The 25,460-nt window shown below is 41.1% G+C and overlaps 1 protein-coding gene and 1 pseudogene across 1 annotated transcript; both read left to right on the top strand.

Annotated features, from left to right (window-relative positions):
* The first annotated feature begins 240 nt into the window (after window positions 1-240).
* On the top strand, window positions 241-2,192 carry LOC117480535. Its single transcript, XM_034127876.1, has 7 exons — window positions 241-346; window positions 499-598; window positions 1,035-1,141; window positions 1,227-1,499; window positions 1,651-1,744; window positions 1,888-1,955; window positions 2,091-2,192. The coding sequence occupies exons 2-7, from the start codon at window positions 499-501 to the stop codon at window positions 2,190-2,192; spliced, it is 744 nt and encodes a 247-aa protein (XP_033983767.1). The 5' UTR covers window positions 241-346.
* Window positions 2,193-2,227: 35 nt separating this feature from the next.
* On the top strand, window positions 2,228-12,077 carry LOC117480536 (annotated as a pseudogene).
* The last annotated feature ends 13,383 nt before the right edge of the window (window positions 12,078-25,460 follow it).

The following is a 25,460-nucleotide window of genomic DNA, read 5'->3' on the forward strand; positions in this document are numbered from 1 at the left end:
TGTATGCTAAGCTATGCGATTGTATTGTACATTGTGTTAAGTAATTATATTTCCATGTCTGTGATGCTGATTAGTTTCTTCTCTGTTCTAGTTAAACAACCTACCGGCTTGACCAGCTACCCATCTACCTACTCATCTACCTTCTTCACTAGCTACCCATCTACTTTCACCACCTTCTCATCTACCTTCTTCACTAGCTACCCATCTACCTTCACCACCTTCTCATCTACCTTCTTCACTAGCTACCCATCTACCTTCTCATCTAGCTTCTTCACCAGCTACCCATTTAACTTCACCGGCTACTCATCTACCTTCAACACCCAGCTTTATCTCGTGAGCAGTTACAGTAAGTACATTTTTGTTGAACAGGATGCATCAACTATTAATGGACTTGTACGCTTTTGTTGCAGTTGAAATAAGTAATTGCGTAATTATTTGTACTATTTAAGGGGTCTGCTAATGTCTTTATTAATTCTAACAATGCCTACATACTTTCAGATGCCACGTGGTAAATCGTCCCGCCGTTCCCAGGCTGCAAAGCTACGCGTGGCTGGGACACGTGTGGGACATCAGCAGCCTGGCAATGCCAGTTTCGCACGTAAGTAGTCGAGGATTTTGTCATTCAATTTTGTATATGTTTAGGGTGTCCATTTTGGTTGTATCATTGTAAAATGTTTTTGCATGTGCATTTTTTACAGGCAGGCTCGTGCACAGATACACCCCTCTGTGGGCAAGCGAGCTAGTTATGATGAGGAGAATTGACTGAAATACACTTGATTTCTTTGCATTCATTTTTAGATAACTATCATGAAGCAGTGTTTGAAACATGGATTTGTTTGAAATATATACATTTTAAAATTCAATCACCGGTAGGACCCTTTATGCATTTGAGCCCTTTCCCTTCTAAAATCCTCTGCACGTGCCCGTTTACAGGTGTTATTGTAGGAAGGTGTGTTATTATTGCTTACATAATTTAAGAATTGTAAAGGTTCATTAAGTTTAATGTCGGTGTCATTTTCTCTGTTTTTAAATAGCCGCTGGCGGTACGGGTAACCGCCATAGAGTGCAGAAATGGCCAATTTCGTCCCTGACAGGACGACAACACAAGATGGTCATACCAGCGGAGTCTCCAGACAAGGAAGTATGAATTGTTTTCAGATTTTGTTAACAAAGTCTGGGTAATCATTAGTGATTTTCATTTGAAATAATGTCTTCTGTTGTTACAGTTTGTCCTCCTTGTTGGAGCTTCACATCTCCGTTCCATCGTCGATGGAATTGTGAAGATGCCAGAGGGAAGGTTTTCCTTTGGTGCCATGTCCACACCGGGGGCATGCGCAACCCAGCTGCGAACCGAGGCAGCCAATGCTGTGCTGCCTAGGACACCAGATGCAGTCTGTGTGATGGCTCCGAGCAACAACCTGACATCCAGTAGGACCATCACCGAAGCAGGAGAGGACTTTGCGAAGCTCCTCGCCACTGCCTGCAGTCGCTGGCCCAACGTAAGCTTATTTTTTATTGTATTTATTATAGTTCTTATAATATTACATTTTGTATTCTTATTGATGTGGTTGTATGTTTATGAATTTCTGAAAAATTGACATTTTTATCAACAAATTGTGAAAAATAGCGTACCTTTGTAACTTTGATTAGGTTTTTGCCATGGACTTCCCCCCGCGCCTTACCGTTGACCCTGACTACCAAGACATGATGCGTCAGGAATTTCGTCGTGTTGCGGCACGTATGGGTATGTTTAACAAATATTTAGGTTCAAGTACTACCGTAAATCATTTTTATCATTTTCCTATTTTTCATTATTCTTTGTTTTAAAAGAGCAAAATATAATATCTGTGTGGATATGTTAGTAATTGATCTTGTTGTTTTTTTTAGGCGTGAAGTACACACCGCTTGCAGAGTACTTCCCTTTCAAAGAACTTGACCTGTGGAGCAGAGATGGCGTGAGTGACATGGCAAATGGAAACGTTTTCTCTGTATACTTGTTTGTAGCTGAAATTCCAAGTTCCGTTCTTGAAAAAACATATTGAAGGTTATGTGCTATTTGTAAATGTATTTGTATTTGCTGGTTTTTGCAGGTGCACTTGAGTGACAGTGTGGGAATGCCAATCCTGGTCGGTTCTATCTGGAACGCAACATACTTATTTCACAGGAATTGGAGGAGAGTTATCTTCCACTGACACCTGTGTGGTTCAGCAGTGCAATGTTGGTTGAGATGGACAAGATTAGTCCATCCCATCTTCCTGGCCCTGATGAGTGCACACCACCGGTTCCAACACCACAAAAGGTAATTTGTTTGTATGTTGGTTGATGCCCTATTATAAAATGTATCCTTCCTGACAAACTTTAAATGTATTACAGTGAGGACAACTTATACTGTCCATAAGGAGTTATTAGTGGAGGATTAATCATTTTGTTTTCCTTACGTTAGAAAGCAAAGTTGGAGCTGAAGCAGAGGGCTCCTGCCTCCAAGAAAACCCTGGCAAAGCGACAGGTTGTTCTTGTTTTCTTCTTTTTTAAAGGCAATATAGGACTTGTTTAAAACTAAGAAGTTACACGAATATCGGTGGTGTTATTTATTCTCAAGTTTACTAAATTGTTTTGTTTTTTTAGGGGGAGGCAGCTCCCATTGTTGTGGAGGTGATTTTACGGCCACCTACCAGTAGAGGGACAGTTGCTGTGGAGCAGCAGGTCTGTGCTCTTTGTGTGAACGATGTGCTTTCAGAGTGACATTTGAATGAATCATGCTAATTTATTGACATAGTTACTTTTGCTCATTGTTAAAATAAAATAGTTTCAGTTGTTAGCCTGCATGCAGTCAACGTTGTTTCAAGTGTACACAATCAATGACAAGAAACCTCTCTTTTGAGTTCCATTCAATATGTGTGTGGGTAAGTAGAAAAACAAAAGTTAATATATAACAATAATCATTTTGTATTAGTAATTGTATATCTTTCTATTATTTAGTTAAACGTTTGTGAAACAATTTAAGACACATAGTGTTTTTAGCAGTTTTTTTATATATGAATTTTCTTCTAGGAGGAGCCATTGCCGGGGTTGGAGCCATTTCCAGGAGTGGAGCCATTTCCAGGAGTGGAGCCATTTCCAGGAGTGGAGCCATTGCCCCGCGCAGAGCCATCACTGAGCGTGGAGCCATCATCCAGCAAGGAGCCATCACCCAGCGTGATAGTGGATGTTGATGAGGACAACGGATGCAGAACAGGTAAGGGCTATGCTTGCATGTGTTCAGAAAAAGTGCAGCTGGCTGTTGTCGCAGGGACTGTTGTGAGGTATGCATCCGTTTCTGACAATAAAATATCTGTTGCATGTTCTATAGCGGCTGCGATCAAACATTTGATTGCGCCTGTGTGTTCGTGGAGCAGTACAGATATCGATGCCATACGTGTTGCAGGGTCAAAGCTTAACTCATTTGTATTAGGGGAAGCCCATAAAATGAATGTAAAGCCAAAGAACTTGTGCAGGTTGGTTGAGCAGACCAGTGTGTTTGGACGTAAGTGGAACGTCAATATGGGTCTGCCAGTGTACGGCGAATTTAATTTGTCTGAAGGGGAACAGGTATTGTCGGAGAAGCTGCTTGAACACTTATCCAGGGATGGCATGTGTCTGTTTAGCCTAAGTTCCGCAGCCAGTGTCATTATTCAACACAATGACTGTATTGTGGTCGTTGATTGTGGCACACGTGCTGCGTCTGGGTTAGCATCCAGTTATGGCACATCTGTAGCCGTGTTCAACACATGCCTTAATGACCTGATGTTTTACATCAGGAATCTCAATAATTCATTGAATGCACAGAAGTTTAGCATTACAAGACTTTCTGTGAAAGCAGCTGAAGTTAATTCGGAGACGGCTAGAGTCATTGATGGGGATATGGGGTGTGTCAGGGGAACATTCAGTCAGGGTGATCAACGCTTTAAATATGCAGGACTTCAGTGCATGGCTGTAAGTTTGGTAGGCATAGCCAAACACAACATTGACAGCGTGTTTACATGGCAGACCGACAACCTGGATAAAGTTGTTGTACTTGGTGACAATCTGTACACCTCCCTGCGTGACCAACAAGGTATCAGTGGAGGATACAGTCTACTTTCGGTTCCAGATCTGCCCAAGGAGACCATTATCGACGGACGAAGATTTCTGTTTCAATACAGTGACTTTGTGTCTGGAGATGTGGATGTGGTTGAGGGTGATTTCATTGATCAGGGTGTGCACACCACTTTAAAATACGCACTGGAAAGCATGTGTAGTAAATATGACACATGCTTTCTGACAATGAATGGCGCTACATGTGCCATCATTGGTCAAGGTGGACACTACGCAGTGGTCGACTCCCATGCACGCAGTGCGTCTGGGATGAGCGATGGCGAGGGGCGTAGTGTTGTTCTGTATTTCAGAGGCCTTGAACACGTGTTTGAATACATATGGACATTTGCAGCGTTCCTCAAGAAGTCTCAAAAACAGTTTGAGATCGCTGGTGTCCGAGTCACTCACATAGGCCCAATTGAAAGCAGTAATCTGTCTTTGGGTCCAAGAGTGACTCCCAAAACGACAGAGACTGATTTGGGTTGTAGTTCAGCTATTCAGTCCACCAACATTCAGATGGGTGCAAAGCATAACATTCCAAAGGGATCTTCTGAGTCTCAAAAACAGTTTGAGATGGCTGGTGTTCGAGTCACTCAAATAGGCCCAATTGAAAGCAGTAATCTGTCTTTGGGTCCAAGAGTGACTCCCAAAACGACAGAGACTGATTTGGGTTGTAGTTCAACTATTCAGTCCACACTTGGCTGCACCAACATTCAGATGGGTGCAAAGCGTAAGATTCGTAAGGGATCTTCTGCTTGCAAAAAATTTAAAAAGAGTGATGTTACCGCAGATAATTCAGACGTTGCTTTTGTCAAAGAAGTAAGAAGTGGACGACTGCAGTTTAATCCTCTTAGTCATCAACTTGCACAAGCTCTTTGTGAGCAGTTACACCGTCAAAGTAGATGTTGTGTCTACACAAATTGGTTTAATAGGGGCTCCATGTCTCAATGAAAAAATAGAGGGTGACGGAAACTGTTTCTTTAGAGCAGTGAGTCAAGCTGTGTGTGGTACACAAAGGCATCACACAATAATTAGGCGTGCAGTGGTTCATCAAATGCAGAGCAATGCTGTGCCTTATGAGCGTATTTTGACCTCCATGTCAGAATACCTCAGCACATCCAAAATGCGGGAGGTTGGCAGTTGGGCAACAGAATTAGAAATTCAAGCAGCAGCAGATGCGTTTGGAGTTAATATATTCACATATTGTGATCCACGCTGGCTAAAATATAGTTGCGAGAACGGGCAGTTGTCTAATCAGGGGGTTTATTTGGAAAACTGCAATGGTAATCATTATGAGACTGTTGTGTGTGTAAAACAACCTAATTTGCAGAGTTGTTATGGGTATTGCAAATTTGACACTTCTTTGACAACTAGAGGCAAAAGGAGGGTTACCGAACAAACGCATGGTACATCGTCTGCTGGGGACACAGATTGTGTGGAAAAGAGTGATGTAAGTAAAATCACTCTTGAATTTAATCCTTTGTGCAATGAAGTGGCAAAAACACTTTGCACAAAGTGTAATATAGACTTTGAAAAGCAGGATGTACAGGGACCTACAGTAACTGGGTCCCTAGGTGTGGTCTGTAAGACCGAAAAAATTAAAGAGGGACGCTAATAGTTTCTTCGGAGCGGTAGCTCATGTTCTCAGTGGTTCTCAGAAGAGCCATCGAAAGATTAGAAAGACTGTTGTGAAGCATATGATGAATCACGCAGAACAAACTAAAGTAGTTGGGGGATCTGCTTCAATTTCAGACTACATTGAGAAGTCTCGGATGAAGTATGTAGGACATTGTGCCACAGATGTAGAAATCCAAGGGACAGCAAATGCTCTTGGAGTGGACATTTTTATCTGCAGTGGGGAAAAATGGCTCAAATACACTTGTAATTGTGCAATGCTTTCAAAAGAAAAAATATGCTTGAAACATTGTGATAAAAATCATTTTGAGCCAGTGGTTTGTATCAAACCTTACGATGAACAAAGGTGCTTTGAATTGTGTAAAGTGGGGGGTTTGTCAGAGACACGGTCTATGCGTAGCAGTGTCGATATCTGTACTGAGAAGGGTGGGGTTAAAGACAATGCAGAGAGTGTTGCAAACAGCTGGAGTCGTAGTCATTCAACATATTTAAAAAAGAAATACAGGTCACAAATTAAACTGCATTATAAAAGTAACACAGGGTACCAGCAAAGGATTAGGGATGCGTCCATGAAAAAGTATAGTGATGCAGATTATCAAGAGAGAGTAAGAGTCGGTCTTAGAAAAAGGTATTGCGAGGATGAGGATTTCAAACACAGAGCAATTGGACATACTCAGGTTAGATACCATGAAGACCCATTGCATAATCAGATGATAAAGGATTCAAGTAAAAGTAATCCGTTGAAAGTAAAACAATATAGGTTAAAAAAATATCATGACGATGATCTGCATAGAGAAAGGGTTATAGCATTAAGCAAACAGAACTATAGACTAAAAGTTTTACATAGAGAGAAAGTTATAGCATTTAACAAACGTAAATATAGGCAAAATAAATTGCATAGAAAGAAGGTCAAATCCAAGGTATCATGGTAATCCAGATTATAAGAAGCGAGTAACAGCTAGCAACAAATTGAAGAGGCAACAAATGCAAAAAAATAGACAGGTATTTGATTTTGTGATGCAGCAGTTTTTGGCCAAAGTTAAGAATGGACCCGTTTTTATATGTAGCTGCTGCGAGAAGTTGTTATTTGAATCGCAGGCCTTGCACTGTAAAAAAGACAAATATAAGAATCAAGAACTCGCTAATAAATGCATCAGAGACACATATTTACACACATGTACTGATGACTGTGAAGTAGCCTGTGTTTGGATTGAAATTGGGAGAGGGCAGTCTTGGATCTGCAGCAACTGTGATAACAAACTTAAGAGAGGTGTGATGCCACCTGAATGTGTTCTCAATAATTTGGCAGTAGACCCCATTCCCCCAGAATTGGCTTGTTTGAACAGCATAGAGCAGCATTTAATTGCCAAAAATATACCATTTATGAAGATGGTGGCATTGCCCAAAGGTGGGCAAAATGGAGTTCACGGACCGGTGACGTGTGTTCCAGCCAATATAGTCCAAACTACAAATTTGCTCCCCCGCTCAAGGATGGAAGGTTCCATCTTGCGAATAAAGTTAAAGCGTAGATCGACCTACAAAGGTCATTATAAATATCAATTTGCAGACCCAATGCGCATAAAGCGTGCATTACATTTTTTAAAAAGAAACAATAAGCACTATAGGGATATTGAATTTAATAAAAGTTGGTATAACGAGTTTTGTAGGGAGGAGGAAGAGAATGAACAAACCCACACCAAGGAAACATCATCAGAGGCTGCTGAGGAACAGCCATGTTTGTTTCAGGACATGGATTTGATGGCTGTGGATACTGATCTGGAAATTGCAGATCAGTTTTCAGATAGAGAACTGAACATGGCCCCAGCAGAAGGCAATAGTCCTGCAAAAGAAAGTTCATTCATTCCTGTAAGGGTTCCCGAGTTTGAGGAACTTGATGACGCTCTGCTTAATGAGTTTTGGAGGGAAAGGGATGATGACTTTGTAGACAATCCGACCTTGATGGATTTGCCAACTAATGAAACGTCTGATGCTAATGCTGATGATGAGCTTTTACACGACAGGCAACAGCATTGCATGTTTCAGGACACATGTCTGATGCCTGTTGATATTGGACAGGAAGTGTTGGATCAATATTTTGATAGTACATTAAATGTCGCTCCAGCAGAGGGTAATAGTCCTGTGAGGCTGTTAGCAGACATTTCCAACGAAGCAAAATGCTTTCCTGTATTGTTCCCACTGGGCATTAACACCTACCGTGATTCGAGGCCCCGCAAGATAACATTAGCACGCTATTTGAATATGCGTGTTTTAAATGCTGATGTTAGGTTTGCACAAAATATAGAATACATTTTTTATGCTCAGTATTTGTCTGAGGTGCAACAGGTATTGTCCAGTGTGTCTATTGCATTGCGAAAAGGCAAAGCAGGCTTTCCATCCAAACCGATAGAAGATAATTTGTTGAATCAGGAAACCATAAGAAAACTGTTGCAATTTGATGATGTCTTTCGGTTTCTCTCACCTATTAGAGGTACTCCAGCATTTTGGCAGCGCGCACAGAGTGACCTCCTCGCTTGTGTGCGTCAACTTGGTGTGCCTACCTGGTTTTGTTCATTCTCTTCGGCTGATCTTAGGTGGGCAAATTTACTCAACGCTATTTTAAAACAGGAAGGTAGAACACAGACCGCTGAAGATTTAGATTGGGCAGACAGATGTGAACTCTTGCGTCGTAATCCTGTGACAGCGGCCAGGATGTTTGACTATAGATGGAATTGTTTTTTGAAAGAAGTACTTATGTCCCCTTCACACCCAATTGGCAAGATTGTAGATTATTTCTATCGCGTGGAATTTCAGCAGCGTGGCTCACCTCATGTGCATTGCTTGTTTTGGATTGAGAATGCAGATGAAGAGGTGATTCAATTCATCGACACATATGTGACATGTGAATTACCATCACAAGATGAGCCGTTAAAGGACATTGTGACATCTGTGCAACAGCATTCCAAAAGACACTCTAAAACGTGTAAGAAAAATAACACTGTTTGTCGATTTAATTTCCCCAGGCCAGCTACTGCCAGTACATTTATATGTCGCAGCAGTGAAGATCAATGCTTAGCAGAATGTAGCTGTAACTTGACACCATGCGAGTGTGTAAAATTAGAGTCTTTGGCCGAAAAAAAAGAGAAGAAGGAGTTTGCAGTTAAAATTCTGAACTCCGTCAAAAAGGCTCTTTCAGACAAAAATGTAATATTTGAAAGCCTGGAACAATTATTTGAAAGTCTGGGGATTAATCAAGCGATCTTCGAGGCTGCTTACAAATTGGTTGGTAGAAAGACACACGTTGTATTGAAAAGACAAATTGGCGAAGTCTGGATTAATCAATACAACAAACCACTGTTAAAATGCTGGAATGCCAATATGGACATTCAGTATGTGGTCAATGCCTATGCATGTGTTGTCTATATAATTTCCTACATCTCCAAGGCAGAAAAGGAAATGGGATTATTATTGGGTAATGCACATAAAGAAGCATCACAGCAGGGCAATCTAGATGCCAAGGATGCATTTAAAAAGTTAGGGAGTGTGTATTTACACAACTGAGATGTGTGTGTGCCCAAGAGGCAGTCTACAGATTGACACACATGTCCCTGAAGACATGCTCTCGCTTGGTCCAATTTGTGCCAACAGGGAAAAATACAATTAAAATAAGTAGGCCATTAAGTGTGTTAAAACAGATGGCAGATTCAAATAGTCTAACCACAGACAACATGTGGATGACTGGTTTTGTTGACCGTTACAAAAATCGGCCAAATGACGCGGTTTTTAATAATATGTGTTTGGCAACATTCGCATCCGAATACAGGGTTATGTCACAGAGTGAAAGTCTCAGTGGTCGGCGCAAATAGAGCTTTGTTTGAACTTGATTCAGATGAATTACAAAAAATCCAAGACTCTTTAGACGGTAATGTAGATTTTGAAGACGCTTGGTGTGACCTGTGCCCCGAACAGGAATTGGAAAATCTTCAATGCAAAGAAGAGCGGGAACAAATTGAAACCGTAGACGGGGAGCAAATAGACGCTATTCCTGATCTTGCCGTTAATAATCGGCAAATTGGCCATTTGGAAAAGACAGAATATTTTGAGCAGAAGCGAAGGGCTGAAATTAGTTCGGTCTCTAAACGAAACCCAAATGTCTATTTTCTATCAAATACGACAATGGTGTTTAGACAAAATCTCGGGTAAAAATCCAGACCCGTTTCACGTATTTATAACAGGCGGTGCTGGGACAGGAAAGAGCCATTTGATCAAGGCTCTGCAGTATGAGACAGCCAGGTTGCTCTCAACACTCTGTGAAAACCCTGATTCTGTGTGTGTGTTGTTGACTGCCCCAACTGGAATTGCTGCATACAATTTAGACGCAGCAACTATACATAACACATTTAGCATTGGCGTTAATTCAAAATTACCCTACACACCTTTAGGCGAGGAAAAAAGAAATAGTCTGCGGGCCAAATATAGAGACGTGCAAATTTTAATTGTCGATGAAATATCCATGGTCGATCACAAACTCATGGCATATATTCATGGCAGATTACGTCAAATTAAACAATGTAATGATTATTCCCCATTTGGTAGAGATAGTGTGATAGTTGTTGGAGACTTTTTCCAGCTGCCACCAGTGAAAGGAAATGCCTTGTATGTAGAGAAAGTAGGATTTAACCTGTGGCACAACCTATTTAGCACTGTAGAGCTTAAAACAATAGTCAGGCAGAAAGATATTGTTTTTGCGGAACTGCTAAATAGGTTGAGAACACGCTCAAAAGAAACAGCATTGTCAGCTAGTGACATTGATTTGTTGAAGAGCTGTGAAACAGGGGAAGAAAGTTCAGCATTACACATTTTCCCCACAAACGCTCAGGTTAATGATCATAATCTTGTGCAACTGTTGAAAACATGCCCGGAACATGTAGAAATAGAAGCTCAGGATACTGGCCATAACAGAAAAACTGGAAAACTTGAGTTAAAACATGGACATCACACCAACATCTATCAGACATGTTTAGCGGAACGTTTGGTTCTTGGGGAAAATGCTCGTGTAATGTTGACCAAAAATATAGATGTAACGGATGGGCTTGTGAACGGGGTATGCGGCACGGTGAGACACATAGTGATTTCACAAGGTGAAAGATTTCCACAAACTGTGTACGTCCATTTTGACGATGACAGAGTTGGGGCACAGCGCAGGAAAGACTCTGCAAATGCATCAAGTCAATTAGTGAACTGTACACCAATTTTTCCAGAAGAGGATAGAGTCACCGTTAAAGGTGGGTTGCGTCGCCAATTTCCCCTTAAACTGGCTTGGGCTTGTACAGTACATAAGGTGCAAGGGATAACTGTTGATAGAGCTGTGGTGTCACTTAAAAAAAATATTTGCTGCTGGACAGGCATATGTTGCATTAAGTCGTGTTACAAATTTATCAGGCTTAATCATTCAAGATTTTAAAGCTAATGCCATCTATTGTAAAACAAATGTTACGCAAGCAATTCAGTGCATGCCTCAGTTTCTACGTGAAGAAAGGATCCACCCCAAATTGCACACAGACAATTTTACTGTGTTTTTGACAAATGTGCAAAGTTTGACACGTCATGTCGAAGATTTGACCCTTTGCACACAGCATTTGCAGCCTAACTGTATTGCTGTTACAGAGACATGGCTGCCTGCTGTCTCATCATTTGACGACATTAACATCAGTGGTTATACATTTGCTAGTTGTTCTCGAAGTGCATCTTACACCAGCGAGAACCCAGCATTGGTTGCTCTGCAAGACCAACAACATGGTGGTGTTGGCATATATAGTGCAAACAGTATTGAATTTAGTATTCTTCAAGTGCCAGATGTAAATTTATAATGTATAGTGTACAACTGTTTGTCTCACGACATATTAATTGCGGTAATTTATAGACCACCATCATATCCCATGTCTTTGTTTAAAGAACATTTAGGCAAATTACTAGATTTGTTAGATCTATTAGGTGACACAATTGCTGTGATGGGTGATTTCAATGATGACATTTTAAAAACATCAACAATTTGCAAATTTGTAACAGACAAAGGGTATGTGCAGCAAGTCAAACAACCCACTACCGAAAAGGGCACATTAATTGACCATGTATATGTGAAAACAACACAGTATGATGTAGAATCAACTGTGTTGCCCACCTATTTCAGTGATCATGAGGGGATTCTGTGTTCTTTTGCACAACTGCTGAGGTAGAGTAACTTCAGACGTCAAGCAAATGTAGGTAGAAATTCTGTGTTTTTTCTTCACCTTGTGTTTCATCGTGCCAAATTATGCGCTTCTACAGTCTGTCGAGATATTTTATCAGATGAAAACATCCCCCCCCTAGTTTAATTTGGTATGTTTTTAGGTATCATCCCCCCCTGGTTTAATTTGGTATTTGTTTAGGTATCATCCCTCAAGTTCATCATCTTCACCTTCCTCATTCAAAATTATCCTCATCTCTCGGCCCCCTAAACCACATCCCTCCTTCCTCTCACTTAACTCCTCAAAACTAGCTTCATCCTCCCTACTTTTCGACCTTAAGATGACTATTGAGTCACCCACCTGCGAGCTGTCATTCAAATTCTCTACTCTAATAGACAATTTACTGTCAACCAAAACTTCACCTTCCCGACCCATGCCAAAAGACACATCCTCGACTTTGTCTTCTATAAAAACCTCCCAGTACCTTGGCGTAATGTTTGGCCCCACCCTTTCCCTCGATCCTATCATCTGCCAAGTAATCAAAACCATATTTTACCAGCTCTGCAAAGATCTGACCCTCTCCCTGAAATTACAAAAGTCTCATAGTTAGGAATTATTTATTAATTTATATAGTTATTCTGTCGGTCTTCAGTTCTTAAAATCTTCTCACTTAACTCCCCAAACTAGCTTCATCCTCCCTAGTTTTCGACTTTAACATGACTATTGAGTCACCCAGCTGTCATTGAAATTGTTCTTTATTATTAGTTCATTTTTAGCGGCTTTATCTCTCTCTCACAAACACACACACACTACACAATAAAACTAATACAAACAATAAATATTCATGGGGGACGATGGGACCGTGTCCATTGGATTTACAGCGACACCGTGTTTTATGGCGAGGGATTCGTTGCCATGGCAACAGCTTTTGAGTAAAACTCACTTTTGTCCTATTAATGTGTTGAGGGCCGGACCATTAACTGTCATCTGAAGTCTGGTGCAGTTTGGAACCTTTTCCATTGAATTAAGACATCGTGTTTTACGGCGTGGAATGCGTTGCCATGGAAACGGCATATGATGACATCCCATAATTGACATAGTGCTGTTGAGGGCCGGACTAGTAGCCATGATCTGAAGTCTTGTGCAATTTAGACAATTTTCCATTGACGTAAGACAACATCGTGTTTTACGGCGAGTGATTCGTTGCCATGGAAACGGCATACGATGAGATCTCAGATTTCACGTAGAGCTGTTGAGGGCCGGACCATTAACTGTCATCTGAAGTCTGGTGCCGTTTGGAAGCTTTTCCATTGAATTAAGACAACATCGTGTTTTACGGCGTGGGATGCGTTGCCATGGAAACGGCATACGGTGAGATCTCAGATTTCACGTAGAGCTGTTGAGTCATGGACCAGTGATATAAAAGTGAAGATTGGGGGACGATGGGACCGTGTCCATTGGATTTACAGCGACACCGTGTTTTATGGCGAGGGATTCGTTGCCATGGCAACAGCTTTTGAGGAAAACTCACTTTTGTCATATTAATGTGTTGAGGGCCGGACCATTAACTGTCATCTGAAGTCTGGTGCAGTTTGGATCATTTTCCATTGACTTAAGACAACATTGTGTTTTATGGCGAGGGATGCGTTGCCATGGCAACAGCCTTTGAGGAAAACTCACTATTGTCATATTGAGCTGTTGAGGGCCGGACCATTAACTGTCATCTGCAGTCTCGTGCCGTTTGGACCATTTTCCATTGATTTAAGACAACATTGTGTTTTATGGGGAGGGATGCATTGCCATGGAAATGGCATATGATGACATCTCATAATTGGCATAGTGCTGTTGAGGGGCGGACTAGTAGCCATCATCTGAAGTCTGGTGCAGTTTGGACCATTTTCCATTGACTTAAGATAACATTGTGTTTTACGGCGAGTGATTCGTTGCCATGGAAATGGCATACGATGAGATCTCAGATTTCACGTAGAGCTGTTGAGGGCCAGACCATTAGCCATCATCTGAAGTCTGGTGCCGTTTGGACCATTTTCATAGGAGTAACGGCAACTTCGTGTTTTTTGGCGAGGGATTCGTTGCCATGGTAACGCCATATTAAGTAACATCAAATTTGACTTAGAGCTGTTCAGGGCCGCAGTGTTAACCATCACGTGAAGTTTGGTGGCGTTCTGAGTATGTCAGTTGGCGTTATGACATCATCGTGTTCCATGGCGAGGGCTGGGCCTAGCATCGAGCGAACGCAAACTTTGGTGCCAAATCACGGCTGCGTCGTGCGAAAGAAGAAAACTTCCGTGATAACTTTGAATTGCCCATGTCTGGAGATGCTACCCGACGAATTTCGAGTCGTACGGATAAAGTCCCTGGGAGAAGATAGATTTTGCGCGGAGGACGAGAAACGCGATAAATCGCGTTTTTCCGACGCCACATTCAAAATGGCCGACTTCCTGGACGTTATTTTATACCCCTCCAAGAGGCTTTTTTGTTCGTCTCCGCACCCTAGATATGCGTAGCGAGTTTCGTTCGGTTACGTGAAAGTTAAAGTAGGGGGAGTTAACGTTAAAAACGGAAGTGGGCGTGGCCTACGCAATTTTTTACGTAATATTCCAGAACCAATTAAATATCAACATTTTCACCACTTCTGATGCGCGTGCAACATTTGGTGAGTTTTCACATATGTGGCGGGGGTCAAAAGTGCGTGCGATGTTCTAAAATAATAATTATTATTGTTAAGGAATAATTCTTCTAGATATCTAACCTTTTGCTCTGTGACGTTTTATGATCTACTCTGACGTCTGTTATCTCCTTTAAGGAAAGGCCTTGTTGCCATATGTGTTGTTGTCACCAGTTTGGGACCGGTCAACTTGTCTGGCACGAAGGGTAATTGTTGTGAGAACACTGAGGCACTTCTTTATCGGTGTTTGTGGGCTCGAAGATGTGAAATCTTTGAGGCCATGAGTGTCGGACGCAGGTGGCTCAGTGTTCCCAGCTGTTTAGTCTACTCCTTCAGAGATGTTGATTTCTCTCTGTGAACCAGTTAAAAGGTCTAGCATAGAGAGAGGCTCTTCAGAATTGACGTGGCAACTCTACCGTGTAGTCAGAACCTCTGACTCTTTGATTTGTGATGTGAATCCTCCGGCCGAATACTCTGAATAAACCCATCAGTGTTTGACATCAAAGCTCCAACTCTCACCGTGTCTCCTTCCTGAGTCGGTGACTCCATGCATTGCTACACAGAAGTTTCCTCCACAATAATAATAATAATAAATAATCTGACCAATATCAATAATGTGCTAGTTTACAGTGACAGCCCACGTCACTGTAAGTGGCGTGGGCTACCTACTGTCATGATTTAGGCCACTTTTAATGGGCTTTTGCCCGTCTTTTTCCCTGTTTTTTTGTGGGTTTTGCATGGTTATTGCTCGCTTTGCGAGCGACTAAATTGATCGTAACGATATTAATTATGCGAGTTGCAGTCACGTGGGCGGGCTCACGCGGACTATCTGCCGTCATGATTTCCGAACCTTTTCTGTGCTGTTGCCGGTCGTTTTCCCTGTTTTTAGGTGTGTTTCGCAGGTTTATCGGTCGCTGCGCGACCAATTTCAATAGGGTCTTCGCCGACCTAGGTCTCAGACCCTAATTAGGCTTACAATCTTTAAAAACATAATATAGTATGTTGAAAATATCAAGGAAAAAGTCATAGTTTGGTTTTTGTTAAATATGGAAAACGTCATGGTATACTCTGTTGAAAAAGTCATATTACTCTATGTTGAAAATAAAAAAATGTAAAAGTCACAGAGTATGGTATGTTTAAAATGTCATGAAAGAAGTTGATGTATAGCATGTCAAAAGATATGGATAAAAAGTCATATAGTATGTTGAAAAATTGCAAAACGTATTTCGTCTCAAATATCATGAAGTCATAGAATACCTTGTCAGAAAAAGTAATAGTATAGAACGTCAGAAAATGTGAAAAAAGTTATAGGAAATATAACTAAAAAGTCATGATATAGTATGCCCAAAAGAATCATGTTGAACATATTAAGGAAAAAGTCTTTACATATAGTATAGGTTTTGTTTTAAATATGGAGTCATTGTATAACTTGTTGAAAAAGGTAATTGTATAGTATGTTGAAATATCAAGGATATATGGTATAGTATGTTCCAAAAAATTATAATATAGTATTTTGAAAAAATAATGGAAAACTCATGTTATAGTTTGTTTAAAAAAGCAATAGTAAATATGGCAAATTTATATAAAAAAATGTGTACAGCATATCGAAAAATGTTATTCTATGATACGTCGAAACCATTCATCTTATTTTCCACTAGATGGTGCAACATGAAGATCAAAAGTTGATCATCAGTTATGATGGAGAATGATTTGTTGGCACTGTAACAGAAACATATTATGCTCATTTACTTACTTTTAGAATAACACTGTGTGATTCTTACTTGCTAATGTTTATCTCTATTTACAACAGTACCTTCAACTTCTGTGAACTGAGAACATCCTGCCTCCCTAAACTTCCAGGATGCTCCTTTTTTATTGCCAAGCGTGTTTAAATATGCAACACAAACTCTAGTATTCATCTTTCACTCTGCAGACAGTGCTCTCTGTACGATTGACTGAACTTCTTGCAAGAATAAACTACAACAAAGAAAATTGAATGATTCATTCTTAATTCACGTTTGATAAATAAATTCCCACAACAGGCACCACGAATACTGTTCTGTTAATTCTGAGGAAATCCGGTGAATGTTGGCTGCCACAGTAAGAGCCCTGCATTGATCCCAGTGAGAATGGACCCTGTGACCCCCCCCCCCCCCCGCTCTGGTCTGTCACACCCTTTGGATTATCAGTCATGCAAAAGTAGTAAGGTTTTGAGGCTTATAGTTCTGTTGTCGGCAAAGAGAAGGATAAATATCTCTGAAGGTCTGAGTGTGCTGACACAGTAACTGTTAAGGAACATTGTACACACACAGTGACAAATGTATAGGACACATTCACATATTGGATGGAGAAAATAACATCCAATCCAATCCAATCCATTTTATTTCTATAGCACATTTAAAAACAACAGAGTTGAACAAAGTGCTGTACATCAACAACTGTATAAAAACATAGCATAAATACATAAAAAACAGACAGGACATGAAACAAATGTAAAACACAAGACAATGAAACCAGATCAGAAGCCACAGACTGAAACATGACGTAAAAACAATACAAAACACTAGTAAGATAAAAACCCAAATGTAAAAGCACAAGTGTCATACCTGGCCTGTAAATGCAAGGGAAAAGAAGTGGGGTTTTAAACGAGATTTAAAAACAGGCCGAGTTGGAGCAAGTCTAACCTGGAGGGGCAATTCGTTCCATAATTTTGGAGCTGCAACAGCAAAGGCTCTGTCTCCTCGCTTCTTTAGCCTTGATTTTGGGACGACCAGAACGAATCTGTCAGCAGACCTCAGTGACCGTGTGGGTGTGTAATATGTTCACGCCTGCCTGTCCTTGTACGGAGGCGTGCAGCAGCATTCTGGACCAGCTGTAGGCGTGACAGGGAAGCCTTGCTTACTCCAATGTACAGAGCATTGCAGTAATCCAGTTTAGTGGATATAAAACAATGTATTACTCTCTCAAAGTCATTAAAAGAAAGGACAGGCTTGACCTTTCCTAAAAGTCTTAGCTGAAAGAAGCTGGATTTTACCACAGAATTGATCTTGTTGTCTAGTTTAAAATCACGATCAATCCGTACACCCAGGTTTGTGACAATGGGTTTCACATATGGGACAAGAGAATCCAGCACAGGCGGGGCATTGGGGCCACCACTGGGTCCAAACATTATCACTTCGGTCTTTTTTTCATTGAATTTTAAAAAGTTCAGGGCCAACCAGGCTCTGATGTCCTGCAGACAGTCAGACAGACGTTGCTGATGATTTGGGTCATTTATTTTCAGGGGCATGTAGATTTGCGAGTTATCTGCATAAAAATGAAATGAAACGCTATATTTTTTAATGATAGCGCCCAGGGGGAGCAGGTACAGGGAAAATAAAATCGGCCCAAGAATGGAGCCTTGGGGTACCCCGTACGGGAGAGGAGCAGAGGAGTGTGGGGGAAACTTCTGTGTAGCAATGCAGTGGGAGTCACCGACTCAGGAAGGAGACACGAGGAGAGCTAGAGCTTTGATGTCAAACACTGATGGGTTTATTCAGAGTATTCGGCCGGAGGATTCACATCACAAGTCAAAGAGTCAGAGGTTCTGACTTCACGGTAGAGTTGCCACGTCAATTCTGAAGAGCCTCTCTCTATGCTAGTTCACAGAGAGTAATCAACATCTCTGAAGGAGTAGACTAAACAGCTGGGAACACTGAACCACCTGCGTCCGACACTCATGGCCTCAAAGATTTCACATCTTAGAGTCCACAAACACCGATAAAGAAGTGCCTCAGCGTTCTCACAACAATTACCATTCGTGCCAGACAAGTTGACCGGTCACAAACTGGTGACAAAAACACATATGGCACCAATGCCTTTCCTTAAAGGAGATAACAGACGTCAGAGTAGATCATAAAACGTCACAGAACAAAAGGTTAGATATCTAGAAGAATTATTCCTTAACAAGGAGGAAGTAAATTAATTAAGATTTACATTAAAACTTCTTTCAGACAGATACGACTTAAACCAGTCTAGAGCAGTACCACTGAGTCCCACAAAATGCTGCAGGCGAGAAATGAGGTAAGGTCTAAAAGTATAAGAACAGCACTGTTCCCAGAGTCAGTAGCTAAAAACAGGTCATTAAAAACGTTTAAAAGAGCAGATTCAGTGCTGTGGAGGGGTTTAAACCCAGACTGGAATACCTCAAGAATGCCATGCACATTTAAGAAAGACTGCAACTGCTTCAGTACCACTTTTTCAAAAATGTTGGACATAAAAGGAAGTTTAGAGATAGGTCGAACATTGTCAAAAACAGAGGTGTCTAGGTTTTTTTTTTAATCAAAGGCTGGACCACAGCATGTTTTATGCACTTTGGTACTATTCCTGTAGTCAGGCTGCTGTTAATTATATTAAGAACGTTAAGTCCAACAATGTCCCAGATTTCTGAAAAAAATCGCGCAGGGACAACATCGCTTGGAGAACCCGAGGGTTTCAATTGAGCAACAATTTCCATTAGAGCAGGAAGTGACACAAGCTCAAACTGATCCATAACAGCTGAGCAAGTGTCCATGATAGATGAATCATGGGAAGGAAGTGAGATGTTTGCTCTGATGGCGGCGACCTTGTCAACAAAAAACTGCAGAAACGCCTCACAGGTTTCAGTGGAGGTTACCAAGTTGATGGATTGTGGGACATTTAGTATACAGTTTATAGTGCTAAAAAGAACACAGGGTTTATGACAGTTATTACGTATAACATCTGAAAAATACTTCGTTTTTTCCGCTTTAACAACTTTCTGATATCTACACCAGGAGCCCTTTAAAATATCATAAGACACATGCAGCCTGTCTTTTTTCCATTTGCGTTCAGCCCTTCTGCACTCCTGTCTGGCAGTACGAGTGGACTCATTTAACCATGGTTCAGACTTAACTTTAGGGCGAACAGCTTTTAGTGGAGCAATAGTATCAAGGATGTCTTGACAAGAGGATTTAAAGAAAGAAAGTAACTCCTCTGTATCACCAGTAATAGGATATGCTTTGTCATCCACAACATTTTTGAAGGCAGTAGAAAACTGAACAGCGGTGCAGGGTTTAAACATGCGATGAAAATGAGCAGACTGTGGACACTGTTTACCAACAACACAAGGGAGAGTGACATCAAATAGAACAGGCATGTGATCGGATAAATTGGGTTGCATATCCAGGGCCGTCCCTGGCCAACATGAGGCCCCACGCAAAGTTATATGATGAGGCCCTCTGTTTCGCGAGCGTCGACACGGGGGGGGGGGGGTTGCTAGTGGAGAAAACCGTGCCGCAAGCGCATAGGTGCGCCGCATTTTCGGGTCAGTTGAGGCCCCCTCCGCAAGGTGAGGCCCCACGCAGTCTGCATGATCGGCCTGTTGGGAGGGATGGCCCTGCGATGGCCCTGCATTTCTCAACATTACATATTGATAGACCATAAGACAGGACAAGATCAAGAGTATGCCCGTGTTCGTGCGTGGGGCCAGAAACCGATTGAACACTGCACACAGGACCGGATCAGAGCGGCCCAACTCAAATGAGTTCAGTTCAAAACATAATGTAATACAAATACTTTAAATAATGCATTGGCTCTAGTATGTAGTACTGGATTGCATAATGCATAATCATTTTCTTCAAAACATACTAACCACTTGACATGGTTGCTGTTTTAGCTCTAAATTGACTAAATATGCTATGTTATAATGAATTCTATGAATAAGTGTTTTTGTTTGTAGATGGGTGTCCGTAAGATGGTATTGAGGTCCTTTGTTATTTGTTACAGATAACTGCCTGCATGTCATGTTAATGGTACAGATTGATAAATGCTGAACACACACACCAAATCCTTTTGTCTTTATTCAAAATACAAATGTAAGACATACTGTATCTTCCTGTGTATAACATTTTGGCAAGAAAATCTGATCAGATGTCCTTTGCACTGTGTTTTATTGAATTCTGTCTGGTTCTTGATTTTTTTTTATGATTTTGTAATTTATTGTCATTCAATGAAAACGTATGTGTCATGATTACTATTTGGTTTGATATGATGATTTAAGTTTCAGACACACTGAACTTAATTCAGAAAAATGACAGATGTCTTCTGTATTTATACAGTATTTAATGCTGATTGGTGATGTCTATATATTTGCATAAGCTTTTCCTTTTTATTGGGGCACTCTGGTGATGTAGTATTGCAACTTTATCATCTCATGGTGTTTTAAGTTTAGGACAATTCACTCAAATTGGAAAGAACATGACGGATGTCTTTAACTATTGACAAACGTATGTGTTGGTTCTTCATGGCCAACTGCCTGGTATAACATTTGTTTTAGAGGAGTGTGTGTCTTATCATGTAAACAAAACACCCCTGAAATGCATAACTATTTAGACAATGATCAGTTGTTCCCTTGACAAACGTTACAGTCAGTAAACGCTCACTCGTGCATATCAGTAAACTGACCTTAATTCACTCTGAACTCAACACTGTTGTTTGGAAACCATTATGATAGGAGTGTGTGGTTAACATTTTGAATATAAAGAAAGAAAAAAAGTAAACAGCAATGAGTGATCAGGGTTTTTTAATGAAGGCATCTGTAAGGCAGGAAGCTGATCCTGCCAACACAGATTAACTAACCTAACAGTCACCAGAAAAAGTTATTAGCTACAGGAAGTGAGCTAATGCTGGATTCTCGTAAGTATAGCAGTGTCCATTCCTGTAAAGTATTATGGATAATAGTGGAGTTAATAGTGGCCAGTGGCATAGTATGAATTGTAAAAGTGGAAATAAACAGATGTCTGAAGGCTGAATGTTGAAAAAATCTGCAAAGTCATCAGTAAATGAACAATAGCTTAACTTTGAATATGCTACGCAATAAATGCACTCAGCCTACATGTTGTGTAACTTCCATCCTTCTTTGTAACTGCCAATTATAACCAATTACCTTTCTTAGCCTCTGCCTTCTGTTTATTTAGTTAAAGTTCATACAGGTGCAACTAAACACATTTCTATATAAACAAGCAGGGCCGGACTGGGACAATAAGTCAGGCCGGGAATTATACACCCAGCCAGGCCACTACCAGTTTTCTTTTGTGCCATTTTGCTGGATTTATTTGTGAATATTTACAGCGTTGCTGCCCATAGTGATAGCCCTATAGTTTAAATCTACTACCCAATAATAAACATATGGACATATTACTATTTAAAGAAATGTGCAAATGTATTTGGGAACCTATCCATGTGAACATATTTGAAGTGGGGGTGGACTTCAAATCCTCGAGGGGGTCCGGAGGCATGTAAGATATTTTTTGAAATTTTGGAATTAAATGCATCAATCTGGTGCACTTTGAGGGGAAAATAAAGAGACTAGATCTATGGAAACAGTGAACACCCATATGAAACAGAACTTAAATTAAAGAATTTAAATAATCATAAAATCATAAGAACATGGACATAACCAATAACATACCATATCCAATATTAAAAGAAAATTGAAAGTTGTTTATTTATTTATTTTTGGTTCATTTATAGTTGTGAGTGTGTCCGGGCTCCTGAATCAGCCTCACCTGTCCCCTTCTCCCCCCTGCTCCTCTTTGAGGCAGCAGCAAAGACTAGTTTTAGCTCTCGACAAGTTTTAAAAGTTTCTTACCTTTTTTCACCTATTTAAATGTTTTTCTTTTTATTCATGCGTATTTTACTAATCACTCCCCCCTCAAATGGAAATATGTGTTTACATAAATGGTGACCAAACCGTTTGAGACCCACTGAGAACTTAGACTAAGTTAACTATCTAAACACTCTGTTGCCCCTTTCACACCGGCGCTTTTCCAGCTCCTGCTGGGAGCTAGAGCCTGAAAAGCGCCGGTTTTTCCTGTTCACACCGCAGCGGCGGCGCGTCATAGCTCCGGAGTGCGGTTCACTTCCAGCTCCAAAAGTTGTCGGTCCAGAGGCAAGAGCTTTGGAGCTATGACGCGGCGTCGCTTACGTCTCTCTTACGTCCGTCGAGGCGGAGGCGGGGGCAACCTTTTGGGTATGCACTATTTTTATAAGAATATTGTTCATACCTGTTTATCTGTTTACATTCTGTGATTTGTATACAAAATAAAACACAATTCAAGTCTGATCCAGTGATTTTATTGTAAGAGGCATGATACAAAATAGATCAGGTTTACTGCAGTAATATTAGTGGTCCCCCATGTTGAAATACTCCAATGCAGATCTAACGTCAGCTCCTTGTCTACCGTTCTCTGGAAAGGGGTGTAAAGGGGGTTGGTTGTACACAACTTCATGGCAATATTCAGTCGTCCCTTGAAAAGTCGTCCGATGCCTTCCATTTCGTCTCGTAAGAGGATAACCACAGCGAACAGCGCTTCAATACAATCGGCCATTGTTGTTGTGATTTCCGCGCGGTTTGGGTTTTAGGAAGCAGGCACGTAAACGGTTACGTCATGACGCAAACGATGAGGCAATGACGCAGTACCATCCCGGCTCTTGAGCGGTGTGAGCGGTGTGAACAGAGCGGGAGCTGAAAAGGGAAACGGGAGCTGAACCAGAAAAGCTCTCGCGAGGAGCTAGAAAGTGAAAAGCGCCGGTGTGAAAGCCGCAAGAGAGTCCTTAACCTCACCTGAGCTGTAGTTATCTCTCTCAGTCTGACAGCAGAGGACTCTCCCTTGAAACAGCTCCTTATTTGTTAGAGCAGCTAGCTAACCAGATGCTAACTACAAAAATACAAGTAACCGGTGCGCGCTCTCTCTCTCTGTCGCTCGCTCGTGCCACACATACACACACCCTCCCGAGTTTGAATGACACACAGAGACCAATCGAGGGCTTTGATTTATGATCGGTATGGAAGTGGCCATGTCGGCAGGCCACATCATGTAGACAGACAGTCACCCTGTGTGAGGCAGACCCACATTTGCGCAGCGTTGCGTTCACAATACATAACAACAACAACAAAAATTCGCCAGTCCGGGCCTGTAAACAAGACACTCCCTCAGCAAACCGGATGCAGAAAAACTGGTCAATGCTTTCATCACCTCCCGCATAGACCAGTGCAATTCTCTAAGCGTTGGCCCGGGCACCGTGATGCGGCCGCGGGGCTCAGAGGCTCTCCTGCCGTGCATGTTGTGCGATAAAATACCTCCGTTAAAACTATTCCCTACTACTTTATAACCCAGCGGTTATGTAAGAGTAAGTTACTAATGCGCCTATTTGATATTAATTCCTCTATATGTATTTCGCCGTTTGTTTTACTGTGAGCAATGAATTATCTTTCTACAATCTTAGTGTACCCAATTTAAACTCATAGTCTGCAGTTACAGCATCGAGTTGTTATTATACAAAATTAAGTGCAAACTATATTTTTCATGCTTATGCAACGCTATAGATGCAAATCCATGTTGGAATCTGCAGGAGAGTTAACGTTAGCTCTCAGTAGAAAGTCACGGAGGTGACTTCAGTTAAGGTGCATTCAGGCGCAATTCAGTAAAATTGTGTATTGGGCGAGGAGGCATGTATAACGTCAGCAAGATGTGTTCAATGTAGAACAGTAAAATGCAGTCTTTAGCGAGAAATATCAATAAATACAGTTTTATTAAGGAGATGTTTTACTACAACATAAAGTAGATATTAGACAGTATGCAAACGAGATAAAGGAGTGTATATTGAAGTTATTAGGATCTGCTGTGTAGAGAATCATGGAATTGTACTGGTATCTAACAATACCATCCTTAATAAATGCCATCCTTATAAATGTATATAAATACAATACCGTTTTAAATGATACTGGTGTTTTAATGTTTGATTCCATTAATTAATTAAATATGTTTTGATGAATTCTACTGAAATGATTGTTACATTGTCATCATGTAACTATTTTGTTCTTTCATTTGCCTCACCAGAAAAGTCACACCTCCTTTTGCCTCCTGCTATGGACTTCAGGTTCACATTAGGTAAGCCCTTGAGTGTGTCAGACTAGTTGTTGTTTCAGAGGTTAATTCAAGACGTGTTATGTTTGCATACCAATATAATGAGCATCAGGTAAACGTACCCATTTCTATTTTTTTAATCACAGATGGGATACCACTCAAAGTGATATTTTAAAACATTATCGACTCCATCATGGAAACCTTTGGACAGAAACGTGCCTTGCCCTGCATTCATGTAGACTGGCCTGCGCTCTCACTTATCAAGATAAAAGTTGAAATAATCGTCTGTTCTTTTTATTCTAGGACCCATGTGCCACTTTCAGGGTGCGTACGGGTGCTGGAAATCCTTGAAAATGCTTGAAATTGTACGAGGTGTTTTCAAGGTTTGAAAAGTGCTTGAATTCTGGGAATGGTGCTTGAATTTGGGATAAAGTGCTTGAAATTGTAAATGCTTTACTTCGCTTTTTAGATTAAAAGAAAATAAAGAAGTCGGAGCGCGCTTAATTGCTTCGCTTTTACATAAAACAGCTCCGCTCCGGCCTTCCCGCGCAATGCGCGTGACCGGCAAGTGTTTTTGTTACGTGTGTGACCTGGGCATTCTGATGAGAGTGATAGATGACAGTATGCCAGGAGGTTGCCATTTCAACGAGCGTTGGCTAGCAGAAGACAAATACAAGCCATAGCTAAGACGAGGGTCAAGCGAAGCCCAAGAGTAGCCTCCTGCAAAGTGTGCAACAATAACGATGCGAGAGTCTGCGCTGACGAGCCACACCACACGAAAGGTACGCCATAGTAGAGCATTTTAGATTAGGCTATCGTTGCATGTAAAATACATGACACTTTTCTCTGTGCGCGGCAAAAGAAGCTCGCCAAAAT

The sequence above is a fragment of the Trematomus bernacchii genome, unplaced genomic scaffold, assembly GCF_902827165.1.
Source record: "Trematomus bernacchii unplaced genomic scaffold, fTreBer1.1, whole genome shotgun sequence".
Lineage (NCBI taxonomy): Eukaryota > Metazoa > Chordata > Actinopteri > Perciformes > Nototheniidae > Trematomus > Trematomus bernacchii.